General features: G+C 37.4%; 1 protein-coding gene across 15 annotated transcripts in view; it reads left to right on the top strand.

Moving 5' to 3' along the window:
* The window catches only part of PARD3 (par-3 family cell polarity regulator), a 459,681-nt gene that overhangs the window by 306,083 nt on the left and 127,175 nt on the right, over positions 1-26,423 (top strand). For 14 of the 15 annotated variants that reach the window (XM_027686797.1, XM_027686807.1, XM_027686795.1 and 11 more), the window contains 3 exons: positions 465-509; positions 6,736-6,963; positions 13,501-13,717. In XM_027686797.1, the coding sequence (XP_027542598.1) occupies positions 465-509; positions 6,736-6,963; positions 13,501-13,717 (490 nt within the window). The remainder of the gene's footprint in view (positions 1-464; positions 510-6,735; positions 6,964-13,500; positions 13,718-26,423) is intronic. The other variant, XM_027686796.1, reaches the window with a different exon arrangement.

Raw genomic sequence — 26,423 nt, 5'->3', positions numbered from 1 at the left:
GACTCTAGTAACCTTAAACAGTGAGTTTTGATTGTTTAAACACACAAAATTCTCTACTCAGAATAATAAAATATAATACAATTATAATGCAATTCACTACTTTACAATAGTTGTGAATATTTTACCTACAATATTTTACCTACAATTTACCTAATTCACCAACTTCCTCAGGGTACAGTAAGGTTGGTGGTATTACTTGTCTTGACTAGCTGCGATGTGCTAACGTGTAAATAACATATTGTACCTGCCTGTGATGTGAACATGACTGACACTGCATGAAGGTTACTAGTTTGCTGCCATTTCTGCCCAGAATGTTTGCTTACTGTTGCAGTTTATTTGCATGAAGTGTGACATTTCTAAGGTCCCCTAACTTGAAAAAGAAAAGGCAAAACAGGAGGAATGTTGGATGCATGTGGGGCATGGGCACTAACTGGGCTAACCGTTATGCATTTACCTTTTAACAGTAGCTGACGAGACTAAGCTCAGTACAATGGATGACCAGAAAACAGGTAAGAATTGACAGTAAGGCTGTTGCTATAGAAACCTTGGTCAAAGCAGCTTACCACAATTACAGAACTGCCAGTCAAATTGCATGAAAACATGAATATTCCAGTACTTGCATGGCTGCTTTCTATTGTTGTGAATAATCAAGTCATAGAGAAAAAGAAAATTTTCTATAGAGACAAGTATTTAGGGTATTATATTCAACCAGGTCGTGCATGTGACTGTAGGCAGACACCTGTTTCTACACTTTGAACTCATAAATACTTGGAGTTGTTTGAAGTTTTTTGTCCTTTCAAAAAAAATCTTGGAAAACCTCTTCCTAGCTTCAAACTGAAATGCATGGAAGAGATGATTTGGAAGAGTCGAGTGTTTGGCTATTGCAGTGCTAACACAGTGCTTGAAAACAATTATTTTAATTAGAAAACTGCTGCCTTGGCCTTAAGTGGTCATCAGATACATGTTGTGCACTGAGTTGAAGATTATTTGTGCAAGTTGATTTCCTTTTGGAGCTGAAACCTGAACCTCGTAAAAGAACAAAAGAATATGTAAATAGAGTCTTTTCCATATACCATTCATTGTAATGTTTCACAAAATGATATTGAGAAACAGCTTTCAAGGCATATTTTTTATTAGTAATTAAAATAATGCACCAACTGCAATTATGAACCTTTATGATTTATTAATATGTTAGCTTTTGACCTATGGAATGCTATTTTAATTAGGCTAGATTCAGAGGACACCATAACATTACTTAGCTCTAATTAGGAACAATTCACCTTTTTAACCTGAAAATATTATTTATTTTAGCATGATTTAAGGAGTAGTGCATTCCATACAGAATTTACAATTACTAATTCACGACTGCATCTCTGTTTAACCAGACTTTATAACATGAGTAGGAATACTGAAAAGCTATAAGTAATCAAGTGATAAAATTATAATTTTTATTTGAACAGCTTAGTATTCTGGCTCTTAAAATGTTGAAGAATATGGCCACAGACTTGCAGCTTTACAAATTAAGAATGAGTACACAAAATTAAAATGTATGAATGTTTTGAAGGATTAAAGCCATCAGAGTGTGAATGTATGAATTGCGTTAATGGTTGTGGTAATAATCAGTGCTTAGGAACTGCCTTCACCCCTGAGCATTATTCACATAGAAAGGAGTTAAAGATCAAACTCATAATTATTATAAATTATTTTTAATTTTCTTATTAACCTGCCTATTTGAATGAGATGTGATTAGAATGGTATAAAACCTGTGTATTTTAGTAAAATATGATGGCTAGGTTTTAAAAGTGCAGAGTGGTTTTGGTGATATCAAATAGAGGGTGGTATGAATTGAGTGTAGTTTTTCTCTATGTGTAACACCTGGATTAAATTCCAAAAAGGAAAAAAGTCGGACAACATGGGTGAAAGAGCATGACCGTACCATCTGGACTAGGCAGTTACATATTTTGTGCATAGAAAGTTCAGTGGCTGGAAAAAAGGAAAAACACCTTTTACTGTACTTTTATTTTATTTATCTTGTATGCTTTTAACCAGGTTTTGTATATAAACACTGGATTTCTCCCATTACTGAAGATGGATGTGGCTGTTAAACAAACCACTTACTGTAGTTTGGCTTAAAAGTTGTCTGGTTCTAGGGAAAAAAATTGCTTCAAATGTGTGGTGAACTATGCTTTAATATATTTACTTTAGAAAAGATAAAAACAAACTCAGTTACTGTCACAGTTGGACTTAATAGTATTGGCTGAAAAGGAGAGCATGGAACTCACCAGCCCTAGTTACTGTAATAGTTTTTTAATTATTTTTCTTTCTATAGTTCATTTGAATTACCTAATCCTTGCAGTGTTTACAGTTCATCCTAGAGGTTAGAAGTATATTCAGTAGCAATTGAGCATGGCTCATTTATAGAGTCCCAGGCATACTATAGCTCTGGGTGGTTATTTTTCCATGTACACATTATGAAAATGAAAAAGAAAGAAAAAAAAGCCAAAGAACATTTATTTAAATTATTTATTTATTATTTCACACAGTGCTTTTTAAGTAAACTGTTTTATTAAATGGAACCAAAACTAAACTGTTTTTAATGCAGATTCTTGCTTTATTCCTCCCCCGCTCTCCCCAGATGAAGTGTTACTCTCTCAGTGTCTGAATTGAACTAGAAATGGAAGAATTTATCAAATGTAATGGAGCAGATGTTAGTAAGTAAATAGACTGACTGCTAATGTCCTTCAAGAAAGTGTTTAGAAAGTAGACTTCATGCCTTTGGAAAACTGGTTAAATCAAATCCAGAGAAGATTTTGGCATCAGTTGCAGGTAGCATTTACTTGACAGTTCATAAAAATAATGTTTCAGAAAGGAAACAAATTGTCATTTTAAATGACTTAAAAGAATGTGCCGATAAAAAATTTACCTTATTGACAAAAATTATTCACTGGAGGAAACATCATATAGCCTTTGACACCACGAGTTTTGCCTTTGCAAATGGCCCAAGTGGATTTGTGTCACTGTATAAATAATTCACATAAGGTGAGATAAGTGGAAGCACAATGAGTTGTTAAACAGCGTCAGTGCAAGGGAGAGACAAAGGACTTGGAGCAGGAAGCAGCACATAGGCTCCATGTGATGTCTGTGTATTAAATGTCTCATTGGATCTGCATGTGCTGTGAAGTTACGTGTGACAGCCGACACACACAGTCGTGCATGAGCAGGGGATGGGTGGCCGGATGGCCAGGAAGGCAAGGCTTGGCCCTTGTCCCCCAGCTGGGGACATAGGGAGTGGAGATGCACGTGTGGTGGGCAGGGGCTGTGCTTGGCAGAGTGGTGTGAGCATGTCACAAAGCCCTTAAGAGATGGACAGGAGTGTGTAGAGCAGAGCTGTACAGCCGAGCATGTGAGGAGAGTACGTGCGCGGTGGCAGGATGGCTCCTGTGCTACAGAGGGATGAAGCTACCTCAAAGGATGTTTGTTAAGAATCATTGGAAAGAGAAATTTTGATAAAATTCAAATTTAAAAATGATAAAAGGATCCCTTTCATCCTCAGTCATATAAATATGCTTTAGGTAGATGTGTCTTTTCCTCTCGTTTTTTCCCTACTTTAAATTCCGGTGTCAAAATAGAAGTAGAACTCATTCTGAGCAGATAACATTTCTGATGATTACCACCAGTGCTGTAAAGGCTGGAAGAAAATGCTGACATTTTTGTATTTAGAAAACAAGGTTTTGATGTGACTCATAAATTTTAAACAGAATCCATTTTAAAGAAAGTTTGCTTTTTCTTACCAGATTATCAGTAAACAACTCACTTTCTGGCTGGTGCATTCTAGTAATAAATTCTTCACTCAATTTACAGGGAGATGTAATTTGAAAATAGTGGACTTGCTATGAAGTAACCACAGAAGATGGTTAAGATATTAAAATATACATAGCTTTATGATCACAGTGCTTAAATTGCTTGTGAAAGGAGATTTCCCCATTTCAGATTTTGCAACCTGTTCACATTTGTGTTCATGGCCACCCAAGTTCAATAATTATTCTTATCATTTCTGTAATCCATTATTAGTTTTACAGTACTCAACATTAGCTCATATCCAATCTAGCTTTTCCTTTGGGAAAGCACAACTTACGTACATATGGTTCTCACAAAGATCTGTATTGGGTGTCAGTAAATGGAATTTTTCTTAATGTCCTTTATGAACATAAATGGGCACATAAATGCCTTCTTTATAATTACTGTTTAGAAAAAGAACCACTCAGTAATTAGAAAAAGATATATGATAATTTCATTTGGAAGGTTGCAAAACAGAATGTGGAATAAGGAAGTTTACAGTAAGTTGCCATGTAAGAGGACACTCTTTCCTTTTGTATATGAAATTGGATATGTCAAACAGCTGGTTTATGATATATATGATTGTCCTGTTTCCTCTTTTTTCCTTCAAAATGTTGCATCCAGTTTTTTTCTGTCTCATGAACTGTTTTAAAAAAATACAGTCTTGAAAAGTAAAAAGCAAAATAAAGTCTCACTTTTGTGTACTGCAGGCATTAGTGGAAGAATAGCAGGATTTGGCATAAACTAGAAAGTGGACAGTTTTATAGGGAACTGTCTTAATTGGAGTTCTTTTAATTGGTAAAGAGAATGTTATGTAAAATGCTTCCCCTAGACTTCAGCCCATGTTCAGAAGTTTGGTGACCCTGGACTGCAGGTTGTTAGCACAGCTGGGAAGCCACCAACCCTCCCTGGTCCCAGCTGGCCATTGCACTCTGGCCCCAACCATCCTCATGACCCTCAGCCCTCCAACACATATAGGCTGTGAGTGAAATGTGGCTTCTTCTAGGAGATGTGAGTTCATAAAGAGAAAAGTTCTCATTTGTTGAGATGTGTTTACTTTTGGCCGAGGGTTCAAGCAGCAGGTCTATGGACTGCTGGGGGAATCAAACGGCAGGAGTTGTGCAGACCTGTGAGAGAGGATTTTTGGTTTGTTTCTGTTTACAAGTTCATCTCATCAGTAGGTCAGCTGAAGGGGAATACTTTGATAGCTGCTGTTTTAATTTATTTGCTCTGAGGGATTTCAGTTTAATGTAATTTCTCAGACTTTTCATAGCTAAATAGAAAATTAAGGCATTTGTTGTTTTGCTCCATCTCACACCAAGTTAACAAATTACATGGAGAAGACTTGTCATGCTGCTATTCTGCATCCTTTCTCTGGGCCCAATAACCCTCTTCTTCCCCAACCAATACTGAATAGTTTTGGTAGTGTAGTAGCAGTTTTGCCCTGGTAACTTCACATACCTTTCATAAAGAGCAGTGACTGATACTGCCCCTCTTCTCTCTCCTAATATCTACCAGAATAGGGATCAACTTCAGAACTTTATATTATTCTGAGATAAATACTTAAAGAAAAGTTTCCTTTATTACACTTTTATTCACCATGCCTTAAGACCATGCTTACTAATGTACTGTTCATAGGTTTGGTGTACCTGGGGATTCATTCAGGTCTTAGCTCTGTCTCTCATTGGTGGCTGGCTGTGAAATTTGTCTTTCTGTGCCTCTGTCAGATAAGATACTGATGTCAACTGAGTAACAGCCCACCACCTGGGCTGCTGTGGTGCCACAACATTTATCTGTTCTGCTCCCTCAGGGTAGAGAGGGCTCTGGTCTCATAATTTCAGGAAATGTAGCCATGGTCATGTTGTACCACCTCATCTTGCTCTCCAGTCCCAAATCCTATGCAAAATCTAGCCAAGATTGTACTGCCCTTTTGAATAAAATCACTTCAAATAAATGCAGTGATTTTTTCCCCCCTTGAAATATTTCTCCCAGTTTTAACTTATATGAGATCTAATTTGTGCAATTGTCAGGTGATTTGCACTATGAGAGTGTACCTAAGAACAGAGGCTATACATTTAGTCCACAAACCTGAGAAGAAAAATCCAGATGGAGAAAAGCTTTTGCAGAATACTGTCTGGGGTTTCCTCTGGACATGCTGCAGCAATAAGAGCTGCCCTCAGCCCCAGCTGTAATGCTGCCCAAACTTCAACATGGTGACTGCCAGGAGCGTGTTTCTTTTCCAGCCAGATAACTGGTATTGCCTGTCTAATTGGGTCTTTTCCACAGATTATTTTAAGCAATTTCACAAAATCTGAGCAAGTCAACTGATATTTCTTAGAAACATTTAATTATGAAATTGTTAGCAATCTGATGCAAGTCTTTAAAACTCGAACAAACAGTGTGTTCTTTGACGCCAGAAGTCAGAATACTTTGCAAGACTCTTACTCTAAACACAGTAGGATTCATGCCCATAATCAGCTCTCTGTTCATCAGTTGCTAGTACAGATGAAATTTTCTGCTCAAACAAGAAATAATTAATAGTTTTGTTTAATTCCATTAGATATGCATCTCTGTTGCTTTTATGAGCTATGTTTTTAAAGCTCCATGGTTTCTTTATAATTTAAATTGTTTAAAATAATAGTAACGGATGTTGGTCTCTCTTCACTGATTTGAAAAGCCAGACTTTGCTAATGTTGTCTGTTTCGTTGACTGTGACTTGACATATTCATTCGCTTCTGAGACCAACAAATCTGTGGAGAATTCCCTACAGATTATTGAGAGACGATGTGAATAATGTTAAGTGTGTCCCCAAAGACTTTCAGGATGGATATGCATAATCAAGCATGCAGTTCTTGATACTAATTCTAATTACGTTTTTTCCCCCCTTAAATCACTAAGGTTCCCCAACCAGAGATGTGGGGCCTTCATTAGGTCTGAAGAAATCCAGCTCATTAGAAAGCCTGCAGACAGCCGTTGCTGAGGTGACTCTGAATGGTGACATTCCCTTCCACCGTCCGCGCCCGCGAATTATCCGAGGACGAGGCTGCAACGAAAGCTTCAGAGCTGCCATAGACAAATCCTATGATAAACCTGTAGCAGATGATGATGATGAAGGCATGGAAACTTGTAAGTAAACTATTCTGCATAACGAATATTAACAACATAGGTTGATTCCTTTGGAAATCTAAAGGAATTTAGACTGCTGACTAAAGTAACAGAAGATAATTTTAGGATTTTAAAAGAATAGAACTAACTTCATCAAATTTTTTTTTAGGCTTTTTCCCGTCGTTTACATTAACAGATCGCAAAATTCTGTAGCTTTCTTCCTTTCTAAAATGCAAAAATAAGACTATTGGTTGGGTGTTTACTTAAATTACGATGAAAATTTTCTGTAAGACAGCTAATTAATGTACTAATATAAATTAGAAAAAAATTTAGGCAGGAAGACAAATAAACCCACTAAATTTATGTTACAAAAATATATGTGTATAACTTTGAAAAGTACATTTGTAGTGTTGGGGGGGATAAAAAGAAATCACTGTCCTTTAATTAGAGTGAGTAAGGCTGGCAGATCTAATAAAATATAAAGTTAATGATCAGCTATTACCCACCCTAATGGGCATTCATTTACATTTTCAGTTCTTTAACCTGAAGTATGACCCAACATGTGGAGAATGTCATTAACATGAAAGAATCACTTCAAAGCTAACCTTATCATTATTGAACTATGTAAGAATGGGCTGGTAAAATGACAACTCGTATTGAATGAAAATAGTATGAATGGTAAATTACCTCAAGCAGGGGTTGTATTAAAATTATTGAATTTTTAACCTTCATGTTGTACTACTTTCAACTTGTCACACACCAGTAGAATTTTTTTTAATCAACCTGCAGCTAGTTAGAAGTTTATGAATGAAGATGATGGTGGGAGGGTTGAAGTAGTAAAGTATTTAGCCTGAATGCTAGTGGAAAAGGCTTGAATAGGAATTTTTCACTCTCTTCTTTTTAAAAAATTTTTTAGTTTCAGAAAGTCTGTTTCATAGGCGTCATTCCCTAAATATACTTATGTAAGCACTTTTTTATTTTTTTTTTTTTTTAATCTGCCTCTTTCTAAAGAGTTCTGAGGCTGAAAGGGAGCCAGTCACTTTCAGTCATTTTACCAGTCACTTTTCTCAGAGGTAGTTACGGACAGAATTAATTCTGCTTTGCTTTTTCAGCACCTAACAATTTCATGCAGCAGTGAAGCTAAATGCTGGTCTGGTGCTGCTGGCTGTCAATCTATTTGGAGATAGTAGAAGAATAGGTGTGAGAAAATGTGTAGTGATCCTGCTCATTTTCACAAGCTGCATACCTATGGTCTTTTGGGACGCAAGACCATGTTTTTATAGAAGGCCCTGTTTGGTGTAAGTCCACTGATAGTAATATCCTGCTTTGAGGCTTCAGATACCTAAGGTTTACCCAGAACTTACAGATGGTTTAACTGCATTCGATAAAAAATATAGCAAAAGTGTTGTCACGAAGCGCTTTCAAGATGAGTATAGGTTTGTGAGATTCTGGTAAGGTGTTTTGAGCTTGTTAATGCACTGCATAGATAGTAGCAAGGAAATATTTGGAGCCCTCTGTATCCTTTACATGGGAGCAGTGGTGTCATGGTTTAGCCCCAGCCAGAACTCAATCCCCATACAACCGCTTGCTCACTCTCCCACCAGCCAGACCGGGGAGAGAATCAGAAGGGCAAAAGGTAGAAAACTCATGGGTTGAGATAAAGGCAGTTTATTAGGGAAGTAGAAGCTCCAGACACAAGCCAAGCATACCAACGAATTAATTTACTGCTTCCCATGGACAGGCAGGTGTTCAGCTATCTCCGGGAGAGCAGGGCCCCATCATGTGTAATGGTTACTTGGGAAGACAAACCCCCTCACAGTAAATGTCCCCCCCTTTCCTTCTTCTACCCCCAACTTAATATATTGAGCATGATGTCATACGGTATGGAATATCCCTTTGGTTGGTTTGGGTCACCTGTCTTGGTTGTGTCTCCTCCCAGCCTCCAGTGCACCCCCAACTTCCCTGCCAGCATGGCAGTGCGAAAAGCAGAAAAGGCCTTGCCTCTGTGGAAGCACTGCTCAGCAACATCAAAAACATCTCTGTATTATCAACCCTGTAGTCAGTACAAATCTAAAACATAGCCGCATACCAGCCACTGGGAAAAAAATTAATCCTATCCCAACCAAAACCAGTGGCCAAAACTGGCTGAAATTGAGATGACGTAGGGTGAGTCTTTTCGAGATGACATGAGTGAGTTAGGATGAAGTTGTCTAGCACTGGTGGCCATCTCATGTCATAAGAGAGCAAGAGTGAGGCTGTTGTCAGATAGACAATAAAGAAAGGCCGAGCAAAGTGTGACCAAGCTATATGTGTAGAACTATTCCTTCAGTCAAGTTGTGTTCTAATAGCTTCCACATATTGTAATGGAACATCTAAGAAGTAATCCAGAGATTTTATGTGCCAGGTTCATAGAAGCAGATGAGTAGCAAAGCAAATATAGTAAGTTGGTTGGACAGAATTCAGTCCTAGAGGTCATCTTTTTCTCTTGGTGGCCATGGGAACTTTAGAGCTGTCCCAGCCGTATGCTACCTGTCTTTCTCAAAACATTTCTGTATCTGTGTTAAAACTCAAAGCAGTGCAGTCTGCTCCACTTTGTGTAAATTATATGTGGCCTTAGGTTCCAGAGAATTTACCAAATGGTGTCTTCAGCTGGACAAAGCCTGGGCACATACAAATATGTAGGAGTTTAGCAATCTGGTCCTAACGTAACTAATGCCTCACTGCTGCCATAACGACATTGCCTAAGTTTTTGTAAATTGTATTTAATTAATCCATAATTGTTTGAAATTAAAATGTGACTTTCTCTCATTATGAAACACAGGCAAACATGTTGGAGGTCAATTTGCTGATGCCCTTGAGGTTGGATCCATTTGTCTTGAATTTTTTTTGTCTTTCTCCTCCAAGTGTTTCAGTTCTAGGAGTGTTTCTTTGTTTTCCAGACAGTGACCCACTTCGGAGTAGCAAATAATAGCACTGCAATATACTGTATAGAGGAATTCCTAACGTCATCATCCCATGTACAAAAACCATAAAAAATACAGGTAGCATATGTGGCAAAGGGGCTGAATCTTCTGAATGTCCTTGCTGTCCTTGGAACAGTATGCTTTTGAATTACTAACTCCAGGGTGAAAATCAGATGACAATGACCAGTTCTGGAGTAACAATTTAAGTATTTGAGAAGACATGTGTGAGTTTTAATGGCTGTAAGGAACGAACATTTGTGGAAAGGTGTGGATGTTCAGCTTTTACAGATCATTTTTCTTGTTGTTTTTTTCTTGGGTTTTTTTTTCCTTAATACTTGAAGTAGCTGACTAGAAGCAAAATGTTTATCTTTAGTGTCATGAATGAGAACAAAGCATTTGGATTGGGAGAGATGGACAAACCTTTCTAATCTTTTGCTGAATCTTAATTGCTAGAATCTAGGGCTGTATTAAATATCACAATAAGAGGCCTAGAAACTTAGTGGCAAAATACTTCACATTAAGTAGCTTTGATTCCTCATGTGCATCTTTTCCATTTTATGGGCTAATTAGGAGAATGGCTTCATAATACCTGTTTGTGTAGTTCTCTGTAGCACAGTGTGGTTCATGAAATGACACTAGTTTTCAGGTCTAATTGATGTTTAAAATATACTCCAATTTAATTTTTTGGCTTCGACATCCCAAATGGGGAGGCAGGAGGTTGCAGGAAAGGAAGGAAATAACAGCACCAAAACAAATACATTCTGTGTTTTGCAATAACCTAATGTCATTACTGCAACATAACAAAAATTAGAAGTTTCATTTGTAGCCTGGGCTTGAATTTTAATTGAGCAGCATTTGCATTTGTTCTAAACACTAGTAATTAGGTGTATGTTAATTGCAGAATGGCTGTGCTGCATTAAAGTGAAACACGTTTTTTCATGTCGAGTCCTTTCAAGAAAGCTGGAAATCGCTTTAGTCCAATAGAGAGACCAGTTTTTACTCCAGGAGGACAGGCATCCTAGTTCACAGGCCTCAGTCTAAGCTACTGAGCTAACTGCAAGCAAACTGTGTATGATAGACAAATACACATCGCAGCACCAGTGTGGAAAGGAGGCAATATTCTCTCCATAGAATATGCAAAATAAATAATAAGCAAAAGCATTGTTATGACAACTTGTTCAGCAACTCAGCATAGCACAGTACACAATACACATTTATGATTAATATAGTGTATTGTTATATGACTGTGCGCAAACATAGGGCAAAACTGATTCATCTTTAAAATTCTACCAATGAAGTTCCAAGTAAAGAGTTGACTTCAAAATTTGTCAGAAATTTAAAGCAGGGTTTTTTTTACTAATTATATTCGTTTGCAAGTACAATCTTTTAAATGTCTAGTTGGTTTTAACTGGAACAGATTGTAGCTATAAATTAATGTGAAAAAAAATTAACATCTCTATTTCAAAGTGTTTTTCTATAACTCTTTTAATAATAACTAAATATCATTCCAGACACTGATTAAGAAACGCTGTGACCAAAAAAAGTACAAGAACAGCTAGTACAGAGGCATGTATAGGACCTATTAGTTTCATAAAATACAGTTATATGAATATTAAAATTGTGTCTACATTTGAAAAGGTGCATCATCTACTTTACTCATACCAGTCCTGAAGACAAGTTAACATTAAATGCCAAGACCTGACCTTGTTTTGGTTTTGGTTTTTTTTTCCTTTTTTTTTTTTTCTTGGTGGTTTGTACTTCAGAGTACTAGTTGGGATTCAAAAATAGTTATTAGTGTTGAGATATATCTGACATGGAATGTTTTTCTTGAAATATGTTTATGTGATCTTCTGGGGATGGGGAATATTTGCAGAAATCTAGATACTTGGTGAATAAGTACTAAGTCTGTTGGACAGTGGATTGTAATTTAAAGAATAAAAAGCATCTTACAAGCGTCTGAGAGAGAAATGAGACAATATTGAAGGACTTTCAGTTAGTGATTTGTAGATTTTTTCAGGTTCAATGATTTACTTGTAAGGTCAATATGAATGATGACTAAGAAAAGCAAATTTACAATATACAGTAGTCCATATATGAGAAATTTCTGAAGAATTATACTCTTCTATTGGCTATAGAACAGTTGCTGAGATCTTGAGTAATATTAGCAGGAATAATATTAAGAAGTGGTAAACTAGGGAAATAAAAAAATTATTCTTTTTTCCTTCTATAAACTCTGACCATTTCCAAATCTTATTGAGTACAGAAGTTTTTTTCTTTTCCATAGACTCTGTGATCTGTGTGACTTTCGTACTTAAACTCAGTTCTTTGGTCAAGGTTTAGGCAGGCAAGTACACAATCAAGGGTCATGCTTAACTAGGGATGGGAACATTTGAATTTGGGCCTGCTGTCTGTAACTATACTGGCTTGATATGAAAATAGTAACATAATTAATTTATAACAAATAATTTATTCTTATTATAGTTAGTAATTCTAATTAATAATAATAAGTAAACATAATAACAATAATAAAGCAAAACGGTATTTTTCAACTTCTACTGCCAAAAGTTGTTTGGAGCCTTTGTATTCATTAGAGCTACAGGAGACAGCACTAAGCATGCATCTGTGATCCTAATTGCTGCTTTGTGCTGTCTATTGGAAAACTGAGAGATGATTGCAGCCCTACTTATAATGTGATGATATGAAATGTTAGAGCTCATGAAAAGTCACAGCTTCACCAACCATACAGTGCAGGATTCTGACCCACCAGCTTGAAGTGTTTTATTTTTTTCTTACTAAACTCCTCAAGAGTTTTCATTTTTTTTATTGGATTTTTTCTTTTGGTCATTTTTCTTTCAAACTTTCTGAACTACATGTGGTCTGTTAAATCTAACCTTGGGTATACTTTAGGAGTCTTGGTCTTGGATTAGAAACAGAGAATGAACACTTTATCTGTCCTTAAAGGATTTTACTTGTTCCGCTGGGTGAAATCTCCCCACCTGAGCCTCCCAGGCCACCCCATCTGAACCAAGAATAGCAACAAAAATAAAAATCATAGTGCATGATGTGTTTTAAATGGCTCCAGGAAATGAAGTAGCATAACAAAGCTATTATGTTACTTGTGGAAGAAGAAAAAGTCTTAAGGCTTGCATTGAGGATTAACACTCCTTAATGACTTTCATATTTTTATGATAGTATGACTAAGAATTTACCGACAAGGCATGCTGCACCGCTGCATGTTTCTTCTTACAGATATTTCTAAAGCTCTCCTCAACTGATTTAGATACTGAAACAAAATGGGCCAATTAACATCGCTTTGCTAATCCTCTTTATTAATCCACACATTATTCAGAGTACCCACAAAGTGCAAATCATGTTTTTCAGAGAGATTTGAAAAGGTGAATTCCTTGCTTTTAGTACTTTTATAGTTCTAATGAACATTCTTGGAAACCCCTATGTGAGCAGATATTGATTTTTTTAAAAAATATGAGTATATTGTGGCTGTGCATATATCCTGCTTCGAAATACATTATGGAATATACCAAAAAGCCTACCCTTGTTGTTTGTTCTTATCCCACTGATGTTTATGTGCTTTCAGTGGAGGAAGACACAGAGGAGAGCTCGAGATCTGGTAGAGAATCTGTGTCCACAGCAAGTGACCAGCCATCCCACTCATTGGAGAGACAAATGAATGGAAGCCAAGATAAAGGTGACAGAAAAAAAGCTGGAAAGGAAAAGAAGAAAGATCGAGATAAAGAGAAGGATAAAATTAAGGCAAAGAAAGGAATGCTGAAAGGCTTAGGAGACATGTTCAGGTAGGTGCTTTGCAATGAAATATAGAATGAATTATAAAAAAAGTTTCATCTTTTAGTTATTCATTATACTGTGAATGTTTGTTGAGGCCATATTTTACTATGCAAATATGTACATGGTGTTTATAGGCCCATCTCTCAATTTTTGGGCCAATGGGTGGTGTCATGAAAGGGAAGCAGCTCAGAACGGAAGAGATGGAGGTGGCTGGCAGGCCAAAGGAAAGGAAAGACAAAGAAAAAAATGGTTTTAAGCCACAAGCTACTCGGTTTTGGAAAGAGTCTTTAGTGATGTCTAAGTCGTGCACATATCCTTTGATAAGTTAAACCATTTTGGGTTTGAGGTTTTTTTTTTCTTCTTAAATACTGTACCCAAAACTTATGTGTTACTAAATGAATGTTTTTCTTTGCTTTACTATTAAGACTGTTGGTATCATGGAGGCATGATTGAAAGAGATGAATCAGTTTGAGATTGAAAACCAGCATGCTCCTCTCAAGAAAAACAGGATCTAAATAAGATTGTGTACTCTGAGAACCCATAGAGATGGGTCAACGAAAGACTGATTTTTACCAAAGACTGAGTTCTTTTTAAAGGAGTCGTCTCTCCAGCAGATATAAGTGATCTGAAAGGAGCAGACTGCTGAGGGACACCCTGCTGTTGTGGGTAAATGGGGAAGCATGACAAACACCTTTGATCACTTGTGGAAAGGGAGGACAAAGCAAGAAAGTCAGTCTTTCTTTTAGCTAGCTAGAGTGAATAAATATATTTTGAAGAAACAACCAGTATCAAGGCAGTGTTTGTTTGGTGTATTCATTTTTTCATTATTTAATTTTAAGGGTGAGGTACCAGTATTATTTTAAAGATTTATTAATGACTCTGCTCTGAAAACATGTAAAGGGAGCTTTAGTTAACTTTCATTCCATTACTTTCTTTATCCTGTAAAAGATTAGTTGAACCTGTGTTGTAACTGCATAGGTTCTTGAGAATTGTTCTGTGACTGTGAATCGTATTATGAGGGCAGTTCATGAAGTGGAACATTGCACCCCACTCCGGGAGAGTGTGGAAGGTAGGAGATATAAAATGTTGACTGGTTCTTTTCTTCACTCTTTGCCATTTTTATACAGCAGAAATGACAGGTAAAATTGAGGCACATTATACATGATAAATTCTATGGGCTCTAAGTTGTTGCTTGCTGGGCACTTTGAATGCTATCTTGTGAGTTCAGTCAGAAAGTGTTTACAGCAATCTAGAAAGCTTGGGTGGCTCCATGGTCCAGACAAGTAACCTTTTCTGTATGCTTGATATAACACTTCTGAAATCTTTAATCTGGAAACAACAGTAATTTAATTGATAGAAAGATCTGACGATTGCTTTGTTGTTTGCTCTTCATAACAGTCAACATTTTCTTCAGTTGTTTTTTTCCCTCACTTCCATTTCCGAGTGAACTTTACTTTTCAGTCTCCTCTTAATTAGCACTGGGAGCAGTGCTATCCGGATGCAGTTGACTCCTCCTGGATCTGTAAATTAGCTTGCACCTTGTCAGCCCACCCAAGAGAGGTGTTCCTGGCAAGCAAGAAAATGCTGATTGAGGGAATTAAGCATTATGTCTTATTTCCACTTGGTGCTTGATTTGCTTTGTTGACAGGTTTCTCAATAATGTTTGAGAGATGGGTTTTGTTATGTCTGCAAGATAAGCTACTACTTCTACCTATAACATGCTTTGTTTTCTGTACATTTGACATATATCATAGATATCAAGTAATCACTGAAAGAAGTTGTGTGATAGAAAATAATGATGACAGTAACATTTAAAATTCAAACCAGGATCAAAGCATAATTGGATGTTTTGGTTCTGTGCAACATTGTGATTTCTTTGTCGTTCTTTTTCTTTTCTCCTTTTCAATTTTTTCTTCCTTTTCAGTGCTCTAATCTTAAAATAATCTTTCTTCATTAGAATGTATGGGCAAAAACACTTGCTGGATGAAATTACTGTTAACTGACACTTTACTCCAATGTCTGTATTTAGCCAAAGGGCTTTTTGTTGCCTATCTGCAAACTGGCAGCTCATACAGTGGAGCCTATGTGATGTATAAAAATAAGTCTCCTTGCCTTCAGTTAAAATTTTAGGATTTGCTACTGGGGTCTTCATTAAACTGTAGTGGGAGATGGAAACTCCCACTAGAGAACCCATTTATCCTTTGGCATCTAGTCATCATTTCCAAGAAATTCCTGGATGATTCAGCGTTAAAACCATAAGTAAATCTTTTAAACACTTCCATTGTTTTACTGCTTGTATCAAACATAGTAAAGAGGATTGACATAACCATAGAGAATTGAAAACTGAAAACTGCAAAACTGTGTAGCTCTGACACACACAACTCCCATTATTTCCAGAGGACCTTTGCTGACATTGGGCTGTGGACAGTCTGAAAGTTCACCCTTCTCACTGTGAAATAAATCTGTCCGAGAGTGTGTGTATTTCTTTTTTCAAACTGACATTTCAGCATAGAACAGGTTATTTAATTATGTCATTTGGCTGAGAAGTCTCTTCCTCTTCACAGATGAAAACAGGGCAGAAGTTAGCCTAGAAAAGTGTTGAACAGAAATATTGGTCTATCAGAGGAGATGCAGGTGCTGCAGTGTTTTGCTTACACCCGAGTATATTTGTTTTACCTGAACAGTTGGATCATTCCCGTCTTGACCCTTGAATGTACCAAATCCTGTAGCCTGTGGGATGCTGTGCAGTTCCTCCTTCTCCACTGTTGGCAGTTAGAGAGTGCCCGTATGGCCACAGCCAGCTGAGCAAATAGGCTTTGGGAAGCTGATATGAAGTTCTGCTAGTTTTTTTGTTTCACTGCTAAGAAAGCTTGAGTGGATATGTTTTGACATCAGAAGTTTATAAAAATCTGTATGCTTTTCCAAGTGCAATATGAAATATGTTTACTCTTTTCTGAGTCTGATTTTGTTTATTTTTAAGTAGAGATTTTGTTTCTTGATAAAAATCAACCTGACAAAAACAATCAGCAGATAAATAAGTCATTATAGTGCTGCCTTAAGAAAGAGGCTTCACAATTTCAAACAGTGTGCCTCTAATTAGCACTGGTAGGTGTACATTAATTTAATGGATTTTTATGTTGTGCGATTCTTTGACATTCCTCTCCCGAGAGAGGAAAACGGTATATGCTGCCTTTTTTTCCCCTCCTTTTGCCCCTGTCATGTACAGAGTGTTTTCATTTACGAAAGTGGATCCCCTCACTTGTTCTTATTCGTAGGTTTTGGATGATGATGAAATGACACATCTGCTGTGGTGCTGCTGATCACTTATGATCTCTGTAGTTCATTCATCCTTATTCCCAGTGTACAAGTTTGGATATAGTTGCTAGACGGGTGACTAGACTGGTGAAGTAATATAGGCAACAGAAGTGATAGCTCCATGTCTTTCCCAACTTCCTCAAGCTACGTACAGTTTTCCTCTGTTGTCATCCCTGAACCGTGTTTCTGTAAGACAGTGGTATCACTGTGTTTATATCACTTTTTTGGGGAATTAAATTTATTTGAAAGAAAGTAGACAACCAGGCAATAGTAGGAAGGCCAAGCTAGCTAGTCATGTCTTGCTGAAAATATTGATGGACAGTCACTCACTGCCTGATAATAACAAACTACAGAAACAAGTAAACCATGATATGATCGGAGAAAAATGGCTTTGAAAATACATATGGTATGTTTGAGTTATGTGGGGAACAGCTGAGAAGAACAAAAGATGGGGAATATGACAATGTAACTTTACCTTCAGTTTAAGCAAAAAATGTCTGCATCGGTTTTGGAGGTTGCTTATGAAATAGATGTAATGTAATTTGAAGCATTTGTGGATAAGTATGTTATATGAAATAAATACATTTTCTACTGTAGGAATTAATACCTGAGTCACACATAAACATGACTTTTCAATGGAGAACATAAACATTGTGTATGTGTTCACAGAACAAGACAGCATGCTTAAAAGTAAACCTGTGCGTAGGTGTTTCTAGTATCAGAGGTTGTGTATTTTAGGATCTGGCCTGTAATGTTGATGGAGGTGTAAAGTCAGTATGGTAACTGATCTTCAATTCCTATTGTAGCATGCAGGTGGGTAAATCAATACACTGAATAACCAATGCAAATGTAATATTCCCAGATTAACATTAAATTCTAATCCTAATTAGATTTAATTACATTTAAAATGGTTACTGGGAGCCTTGCAGCGCTGTATCTTCCAGTTCTATGAGAGGAAATAGATAATTCAGTTTGCAACCTTGTTTAGCTGAAATCCGATATACTGTTGGCTTTTTTTTTAACCCCACACAGCTGCTTCCAAGGTGTACTGGACATGTCTAGATTTATAAACATACAATTTGTAGCCCTGAATTACACATTTCAACCATATTAGCCATCTGAGACCTCTGACTAGGCATTTGGGAGCATAACCCACATAGATTACTGTTGCTTGTTACATGGCTTAGTTGTATTGCCTATTCCGGTTTTCATTTAAGTTTTCTCATTGTAATAGCTGTGAGGAGATGAAAAGCAAATCACAAAGGTTACAGCACTGATTTAGTAATTGCCTTCTTTCTCTTTCATTTAATAACAATCTTCAGATTTTTAAGCAGGCATATGACTAAAAGGTGTCTGAGTTATGTAAAATACTGCTGAATTATACCCTAATCAGCAGGACTGGAAAATACCTCAAACTTGATAAAACAAAATCTGTGGTCTGACTTCTATCATTCAGTAGCTTAAGAAGCAGCACTGATGACATTTTCCTTGGAAGCATGACTAATAGGACTTCGTATTGGTGAATGACACTTACCGATGTACAGGCTTAATAGAAAACATGGGAATGAGCTCCAAAAGTCAGTGGGTTTTTTTTCTTTAGTGCTCTGCTCATGGACCAAAATGCCATAAATCCTAAGCCTTAGAACACGGAGGAGGAGGTTAGTGCTTAAACACCCGTCAGCTGTATCATTTCAAGCTTGGAAGCTTGTTATGCACACACTGAATTGTGCCTGGTTTTGCTAATGCTCATATGAGAACATCGCTGACAGCTTGCGGTGCTTGTGCTGAGACTTTCATCAGTAACACTGAGTTGGGTCGTTGGTCAGGTAAATGGAATTTGGGGCTGTTTGTGCTCCGGTTTTTGCTTGCTACTATTACAAGCCAGCTGGCACAACTATCATTAAGTCCACATCTGCTTCCCCCCTTCTGCCACCAGCTAGAAAATGCACAACCTGCTATAATCCTAGATGCAGGATCTAAGCAGGATGTCCTTTCAGACTTAGGAGGAGGAGCACACTTCTCCTGGCTGCAAGTTTGATACTGTTGATGGCACTTTTTCTGTGCTCCTCTGGGCTACTTTGTCGTGATCTGTTTTCAAAGTTTCACCTGGCCGCTGGACACACAGCACCAGAAAAGTCACATGAAATCGACCATGCAGCAAATTGTGGTCTTTGATGCAGACAGTCGCCCAGAACTCTTACAAGTGTCTTTCAAAGCATTTGCATATTCTTCACTTCCTTCTTTCCAATTAAAAATAAGGAACTGAAAGAGATAAGCTTGATTGGAAATAGCTTTACTTTTTTGGAAAGGCAAACCATGCTCCATCCTTCCTCTCTGCACTTTTTTGCCTTCCTGTTTCCTGCTGCTTGATGGAATCTGTTCCTTTGAGGAAACGTGTTTCATTGGCTGCAGCCCCAAGAACACCGGCTTTTGACTGAGTTGTCATTGGGGCAAGGGGCAGTGGAATGGCAAATTTATGTTTCTAAACCAAACAAGGTTCACATAATCTGTCAGGGATTTAAGGAATGCAGCTTCATTAAGTGGTTAGTAAACTCTATGACTTTTAAATGAAACACAGAAAGCAGTGGTATGCAATTGTGCGAGGGAGATTTGAAGTGGGAGATTAACATAATCGTATGTGGCTTTCTAGTTTGTCACTCTGACAGAAAGCAGGGCTTTGCTCTGTGTATTCGTAACACTGGATTTTCCCAGAGTAAATCTTGAACTTGTAAATCTGATGGGGGTATAGTGTCTGAGAGTTCGTTGTTTTTTTTTTTTTAATTTCAATAGAATCAGGGCTTTTGCTTCCAACATCCAGAAGTAAGCGTCAGGATGACTTGTTACTAGAGACAAGTTCATAGTGGCTGCTAACATATTCTCCCAGTGTTCTTCCTTTGCTTGTCAGCGACTTTAAATAGAGAACCTTTGACACCTTCAGCACCATCTTTGCCTGCAAAGCAAGTGCAGGGTGACAGCTGAGCCCTCTGCCATCCTGCCCGGCGTTCTGCACACTTCTCTTCCAGGATGGCTGGATGAATATAGAACGCAAGTGTCAAGGATGACACCTACTTTATAATCTCTGCAAAGCCAGCCTTTTCAGGGAAGAATTTGTTGACAGTTCAGAGATTTAAAGTCAATTTCAGTTTAAGCTCATATAGAAAAAGGATTTTTTCCTCCACCTGATATGATAATTGAAGACTAACCAGGCAGTGCACTAGTCCATAACAAAGTGTTGTAAATAAATACTGTCTTGAGACATGAAGTATTTGTTAGGTGGAAAGTGCAATTAATGACATTTGTTTCATTATCTGTTGGAAAGATTCTTTGGAGGATGTTTAATTCACTACTGATAGCACCTGTATATTGGTATACATCACGGATGCTGTAGATTATGTTTTTAAAGCAGAGTAATCTTTGAAAATGCTGTTTAAAAACAGGAACAGGAATGTTGTCTTACAGGCAAATGAATGCAACTTAATATTTTTTATATCTGAGATGACATAGGCTGTTAAGTCATAGTTTCTTGAGGTACTTAAGTTGGCAGCTGCAGAATAGCTGATCCTTTTCTGAAAGGCAAAGCTCCAACTTACTACTGTGTTTCACTTCCCGGGAGCAATGATCTCTATTTGCAGTGTGTTGGCAGGCTGATGCTTCCTGTTAAGATGTCCATATGCCCTACTACTGTGCAGAGAAATAGTCCTTAAAGACAGAATTATACAAGACTTCAGTGAAAATGGCAAAATGGGGATAAAGCAGTGTGTGATTGCTGGAATAGAATATACCAGCACAGAAATAGGCAGTGAGTTCCCCTATTTCCCTAAATGTAGTATGATAGTAGTGGATATAAGGCATGTCCTCATGTTTCCCTGAATGCATATAGTAGATATAAGGCATTCAGAGGGCTTATTTAGGCTTTTAAGTTGTTATTTCAGGGAAAAATAAGAGGAACAAGAGTTTCGTAGAAACAATAAGAGAGAAGGAAATATTAGGAACACAGTGCCCGTGAGGTACGCAAGTGGTATTTCCCCCACTTTGAATCTGTTGATGGCTTCTTACGGAGGGAAAAAAAAATAGAATTAGGAGGAACTGAAGAGATACTGAAAATACTGCACTCTTACAGTGATTTGGGCAGGAAGGGTTCCCTGCTTGGTTCAGCTCCTGCTCACAGCAGTCCAGCTTCAACATTTCATCAGCTGAGTGTCATGCCCAGTTGAGTTTCAAATATCTCCAAGGATGGAGAGTCGGCAGCCTCTCTCAGCAGCCTGTTCCAGTGCTTAACCACTCTCCTGGTGAAAAATGTTTGTCCCTGGTAAGAGAAGATAGGAGTAAGATACACTGAATAATTGCTGGTACAAAAAATATAAATCAATCCACATGTACTTATCCTTCTCATAAAGCAAGAGCATGTGTATGTACAATAAGATTGTAATCCGAAAAGTTTAAATTTTAAAGGACATTTTTGATAGGTGATTACCCACGGGGACTTGCTGCCCTCACAGGACCCCAAGGGTATGAGAAGCAATGCAGCTATGCATGCATTTGTGACTGTGAGCAGCTCATGGCATGCTTAGTGTTAAGGAAGAAGTTATCTGTAAAGAGGTTATTTTTATTGTGCTTCCAAGCATCTCACTCCAAGTTGTCTTGGACTGGCAACTATTAGGATACTAAGCTTGATTGGCTGATATGGTACTTCATAGTGTCTGATATGATCCACTGAGCTAGAAAAGGTAATTATTTTCTGTGGAACTGAGAAACAGTTGACAGAAATCTTCCTTTCCACTCTTTCATGCTACACCAGAAAATATCACCTGTTTTTTAATTAAATACATACAATTTGTGTTGTATTAATGCTGATACTTTTCGTTTTCATCCCAAAGTACAGATATCAAGTAAAACCTCAGGTGTTCGTGGTTCAACCAATCATAAATGAAGGAAGTTTATCTTACTTTTGAAAGGGGAGAAAAGGTTAATTTTAATTCCTTTCATGTTTGGTAGATTCCTTAGAGTTTAATGTAAGAGCATGAGAATTTGGGCACACAGAGTTGAATGATACCTGGGAAGTCCCTGTAGCCCAATACTTCGCCTCTGACATGATCAGTAGTTGCTCCCAAAGGTGGGATACCAGAACTAGGTGACCATAAGGCGGTTCTTCCCAGGTCTGTCTTCCAGGCTTTCAGTGATCTGCAGCTCAGGGATTTTTTGAGACAGTGCCTTTGTGCTTGATGTATGTATATTCTGTTCTGGGCAATTTGTCCTGTTAATGATGATTTGGGGTATATTTACCTAATTCCAAAATACTGACAAAATTTGTAATATGTCATATACAAAAATGTCTTTTAGAGATTGTGTAGAATGACTTTTGTATCAAGGAGCTGCTTTTTCATTTCAAGTGCACAGGCCTGATTGCAGAGCACAACGGTAGATCTGACTCATTTTGTCAGTATTTTGTAGCACTCAAGCATATTTGCAAAGTAGCAGTAGACCTTTTTGACGTGCTATAACATTTCAGTAGTTAATGTAGTGTTCCACAGCATATTAAATTTTACTGCTTCTGTGCAAACTTACAATAAGCAAAAGTGTAAGAAAACGCTGTAGATGTTTGTGAAATAGACCCTGCTGGAATGAATTCACTTCAAGAACTAGTTTTACAGTGTATCTTTGGTCTAGCTGATGATGTAATTAACAGAAAATTTTGAAATGTTTGCTTCTGCAGAAGATAAATTCATAGTTTCTACACATGTTAACACTTTTTTCAGGACTTTTTTGTTATCAGTCCTTTAGTTCCTAGTCCAAAAAGGAAAAATACCGTAGTATGGTTTCATGAAACTACTTGGTGAACTTGATTAATTTTGACAAATATAGTAACATACTACTGATATGGCTGTTTTAAAGGATTTGTATTATATGTTGAAAGCATCTTGGTATTGGTAGAGAAATTCTCTGTTATAAGTAGCTAGTTCAGTCAATATATTAACTTCATAGACCTAGCTTTGTCAATGGAATCAGCATAGTTAGTCCTTATGTTTTTTGTACTTGCAATACAAAAAACTCATGGAGTTTGGCAAGTTGCTTAAACTTTGAAGAAAAACTATTTTCTCATTTTAAAAATAGGATAATGCCTGGTCCATGCTAGTGTCTCCAGGGGTTCTGATGTCCTGTGGTGTTTCCTGTATTGTAGAAATAGAAATATTTGTATACTAAAAATGTATGCTACAGCTTCCAGATACTGGTGTTTAGTTTGAAGGTGGGTGGATGGTGGATGGATGACTGAAAATGTATGTAATTTTCTTTGTTATGATAAGCTGTCATAAGTAGTACTTGCCTAAGAAAGTGCCTAATCAGTAACAAAGTTTATGGATTAGCGCTACAAGATCTGAAAAAAGAAAATTTAATACCAAAAAATGCATCTAGAATTTTGTCTTTATCACCAATTTTGAGTACCACAATAATGAAAGTAGTATATTTTTATAACGATTGCAAGTGCCTCTAGCGTATTCAACACCAGGTGTGCCAGCAGTGTTTAGAATGCAAGCTGAACTCCTATTACACATTTCAACAGCAGCATACCACAAATAAATCTCAAATATTTCTCAGTGTTGTTATAGATGCTATCTTTGTCTTTAACCCATAGTGCTAAAATCCTGAAATTCAGAGTACAACATGCTGGCACAAGCAGGAGTTTCAGCTGTAGTGTTACAATTAAAGTATTTCTTTTCTCTGATGTTACTGAGCAGGTATGGGTACCAACAATATTATAATCTGTAACCATTAGGAGTCCTGATATTATCTGTGGAGCTCCAAATACTTTGCTAATTCTTTTGCCTTTTATAACCCCAAAGGAAGAAAACTGCTTATTTAAGGTAAATGAAATGTGAAGACTCAGTGCCATTTTCATTGTTATATTTCTTTAAGATTTATTTTGGGCTATATATTCAGAATAAATAGTGAGATGGCAGTGATAATTGCTGTATACTGTGTGCAGCACTGGGCGTGAGCAGAGGTGATCTCATTTGGAGAAGAGCAGCTCAGGAATTAGATATCTTTGATATCAAGATTGGGTTTATTTTAAACATCATCTGTTTGGGTTTCTAAATATATATGGGCCTAGTCACTTGTTTCTTAGAGTGCCCGAGCAGCTACAAATCAGAAAAAAATGTCAGTGTGTATGGGGCTGGTCCAGGTCTGAGATGTTCTCTGCTAGGTGACTGGAACAAAAAAAACCAAAAAACTGACTCACCACCCCACATCTCTTGCCTGTAGTTAGTCCCAAGCAAGTCCTGCTTTGTGCATCTTTGCAATCTGAAAAAAAATCTCTGCTCTCAGCTTCACCCTAAAATAATCACTGGTGTATAAATCACAATTGATATAGTTATTTCAACTGCAGTTACCGTGAAGACAGCTCAGGCTCTGAGTACTGGCAGCTACAGGATGCCAGGCATCTCCAGGGCTCCAGGTAGCTCTGGGCAAGCCCTGACACCAGCTGCTGCAGGGACTTGCTGCCAGACTACCTTCCCGGCAATGATCCACCTGAGTCTTATTGCATCTACTCCAGAGATGGTTTGTTCCAGTGGTGATGCTGCAGTGCAAAGTCTTGCTCTTCATTTTCCACCCAGAAGATACTGCATGTGTAAACTAAATTTTCATGCCGCGGGGCAAAATATCAGCTGATAGAACAGGAGGAGGTACGTGAAGCCAGCAGTGGTATGTTAACACTTACTAACCAGAGCCTTGGTTCAGGCTACGTCCTGTACCTTAGCCCTATCTTTGTAGCAAACTTTCAAATTAATGTGCTTGTTATTTTTTCCCTCTGCTTTTTATTATAATGTAGATTCACAGTGTCAGAGAATGGTTTGAGTTGGAACTTAAAGATCATCTTGTTACAACCCCCGTGTCATGGGCAGAGACACCTTCCACTAGACTAGGTTGCTCAAAACCCCATCCAACCTGGCCTTGAACACTTCAAGGGCATTAAATTAATTGTACTGTAAAGGACCTTGTAAAAGTGTCCTATTAGTATTATTTATTTGGGTCTAGAATTAGGCTTTATTTTTTAATCCATAAGGAGACTTGGGTGGCACTGTGGAACCCAGAACAAAATAGGAGACCCTAAGCTGTGGCCTACAGCCATCAGCACTGAGGTGCTGTGGCTTAACGAAGGGACTTGTTTTTTGGCATTGTAGGCATCCTCTGAGAAGAGAATGACAGCTGCACACTTGTCTGGCTTTAGGGATATTTTGGTTAGACTTGTCCTACAGGTCTTACACTCTTGACTGTTGTCTCCTGCTGAATATTGTCTGGGGCTTTCCTACCTCCTATAATTGTAAATATGTGAATGAGGCTAAAAATATAGATACACCACCTACTGTTTAATTTACCCTATAGAGGTTATTTTCTAGGAGATGTGTATCAACAAAGATTTTTAGTAATTGACAGAAAAAGTGCTGACTGACTTATTAACATTTCTAAGTAATGAGACCTGTAGGGAAATTTTAATCTTTGGAAGCTTCCAGATAAACTGTGACTAGTTTGATTAATGTTTTATATGTCTATGTTAACTTTTGCTGATTTTATACAGAGTATCTGCTAGACTGCAAGACTTAAGTTGTTGGAATAATGTTACTGCAATTTCCTGGTCTAACTAGCTTGTGTGTTACATTTCTGTCCTCGTTTCTCTGCTGTTGCATGTGCTTAGCAAGCACTTTTAGTGATTTTTATGTTGTAGCTCATGTTTACATAAGGCAGGCCATACCTTATATGTATCAAGTGAACATTTTGGTTGTAAAATGGAGTTGTGATGACTCTTCATATTACTGAGGGATTTTTTTTCCTTTTCTGCCAGGAAAATATTGCAGCAAATTTTCCTTGTAACTTTTTCTTTTTATTTTCTTTTACTTTGGCCATCTCTTGACGGCCAGTAAAATGGGTGGATTTTTATGTTTCATTAGCATTTCTTATAAGGTCTGCCTTTAGAACAGTACCCATTTTCTAAATTATACTTCTGTAGGGCTGGATAAAATCATGGTAACCAGATGGAGTATTTGTCTCTGCCCTGGCAAAGTGTTAGATTTAACAAAAGAAGCTAATAAAAATGTTCAAATTGACCCTTCTCATCATTTGGACTTCTTGGAGCTCAATCAATCACTCATTATTATCAGAGTTATTCACGCAGAGGCAGAAGTGATAGGATTTCTCATAATCAGCCCTTGAGCCAGACGTAATTTGCAATTTTGAAGCATTGTATTTGGAAACAATAATGCATTAAAATGAACAGTGCAGGAATTAGAAGTACAGTTGAGAAGAGAATGTGTTGAAGAGTAGCCATGGTTTAAACACTCTCTCTAAGCATTCTTAGTGGACACTGGTAATTAGAGGCAGACGATGTAATATTGTTAGCACCTA

This window comes from Neopelma chrysocephalum, unplaced genomic scaffold (genome assembly GCF_003984885.1).
Source record: "Neopelma chrysocephalum unplaced genomic scaffold, ASM398488v2 Primary Assembly neopelma1_72, whole genome shotgun sequence".
NCBI classification, from domain to species: domain Eukaryota; kingdom Metazoa; phylum Chordata; class Aves; order Passeriformes; family Pipridae; genus Neopelma; species Neopelma chrysocephalum.
The sequence above is the reverse complement of the archived record's forward strand: the minus strand, read 5'-3'. Positions and strand labels throughout refer to the sequence as shown.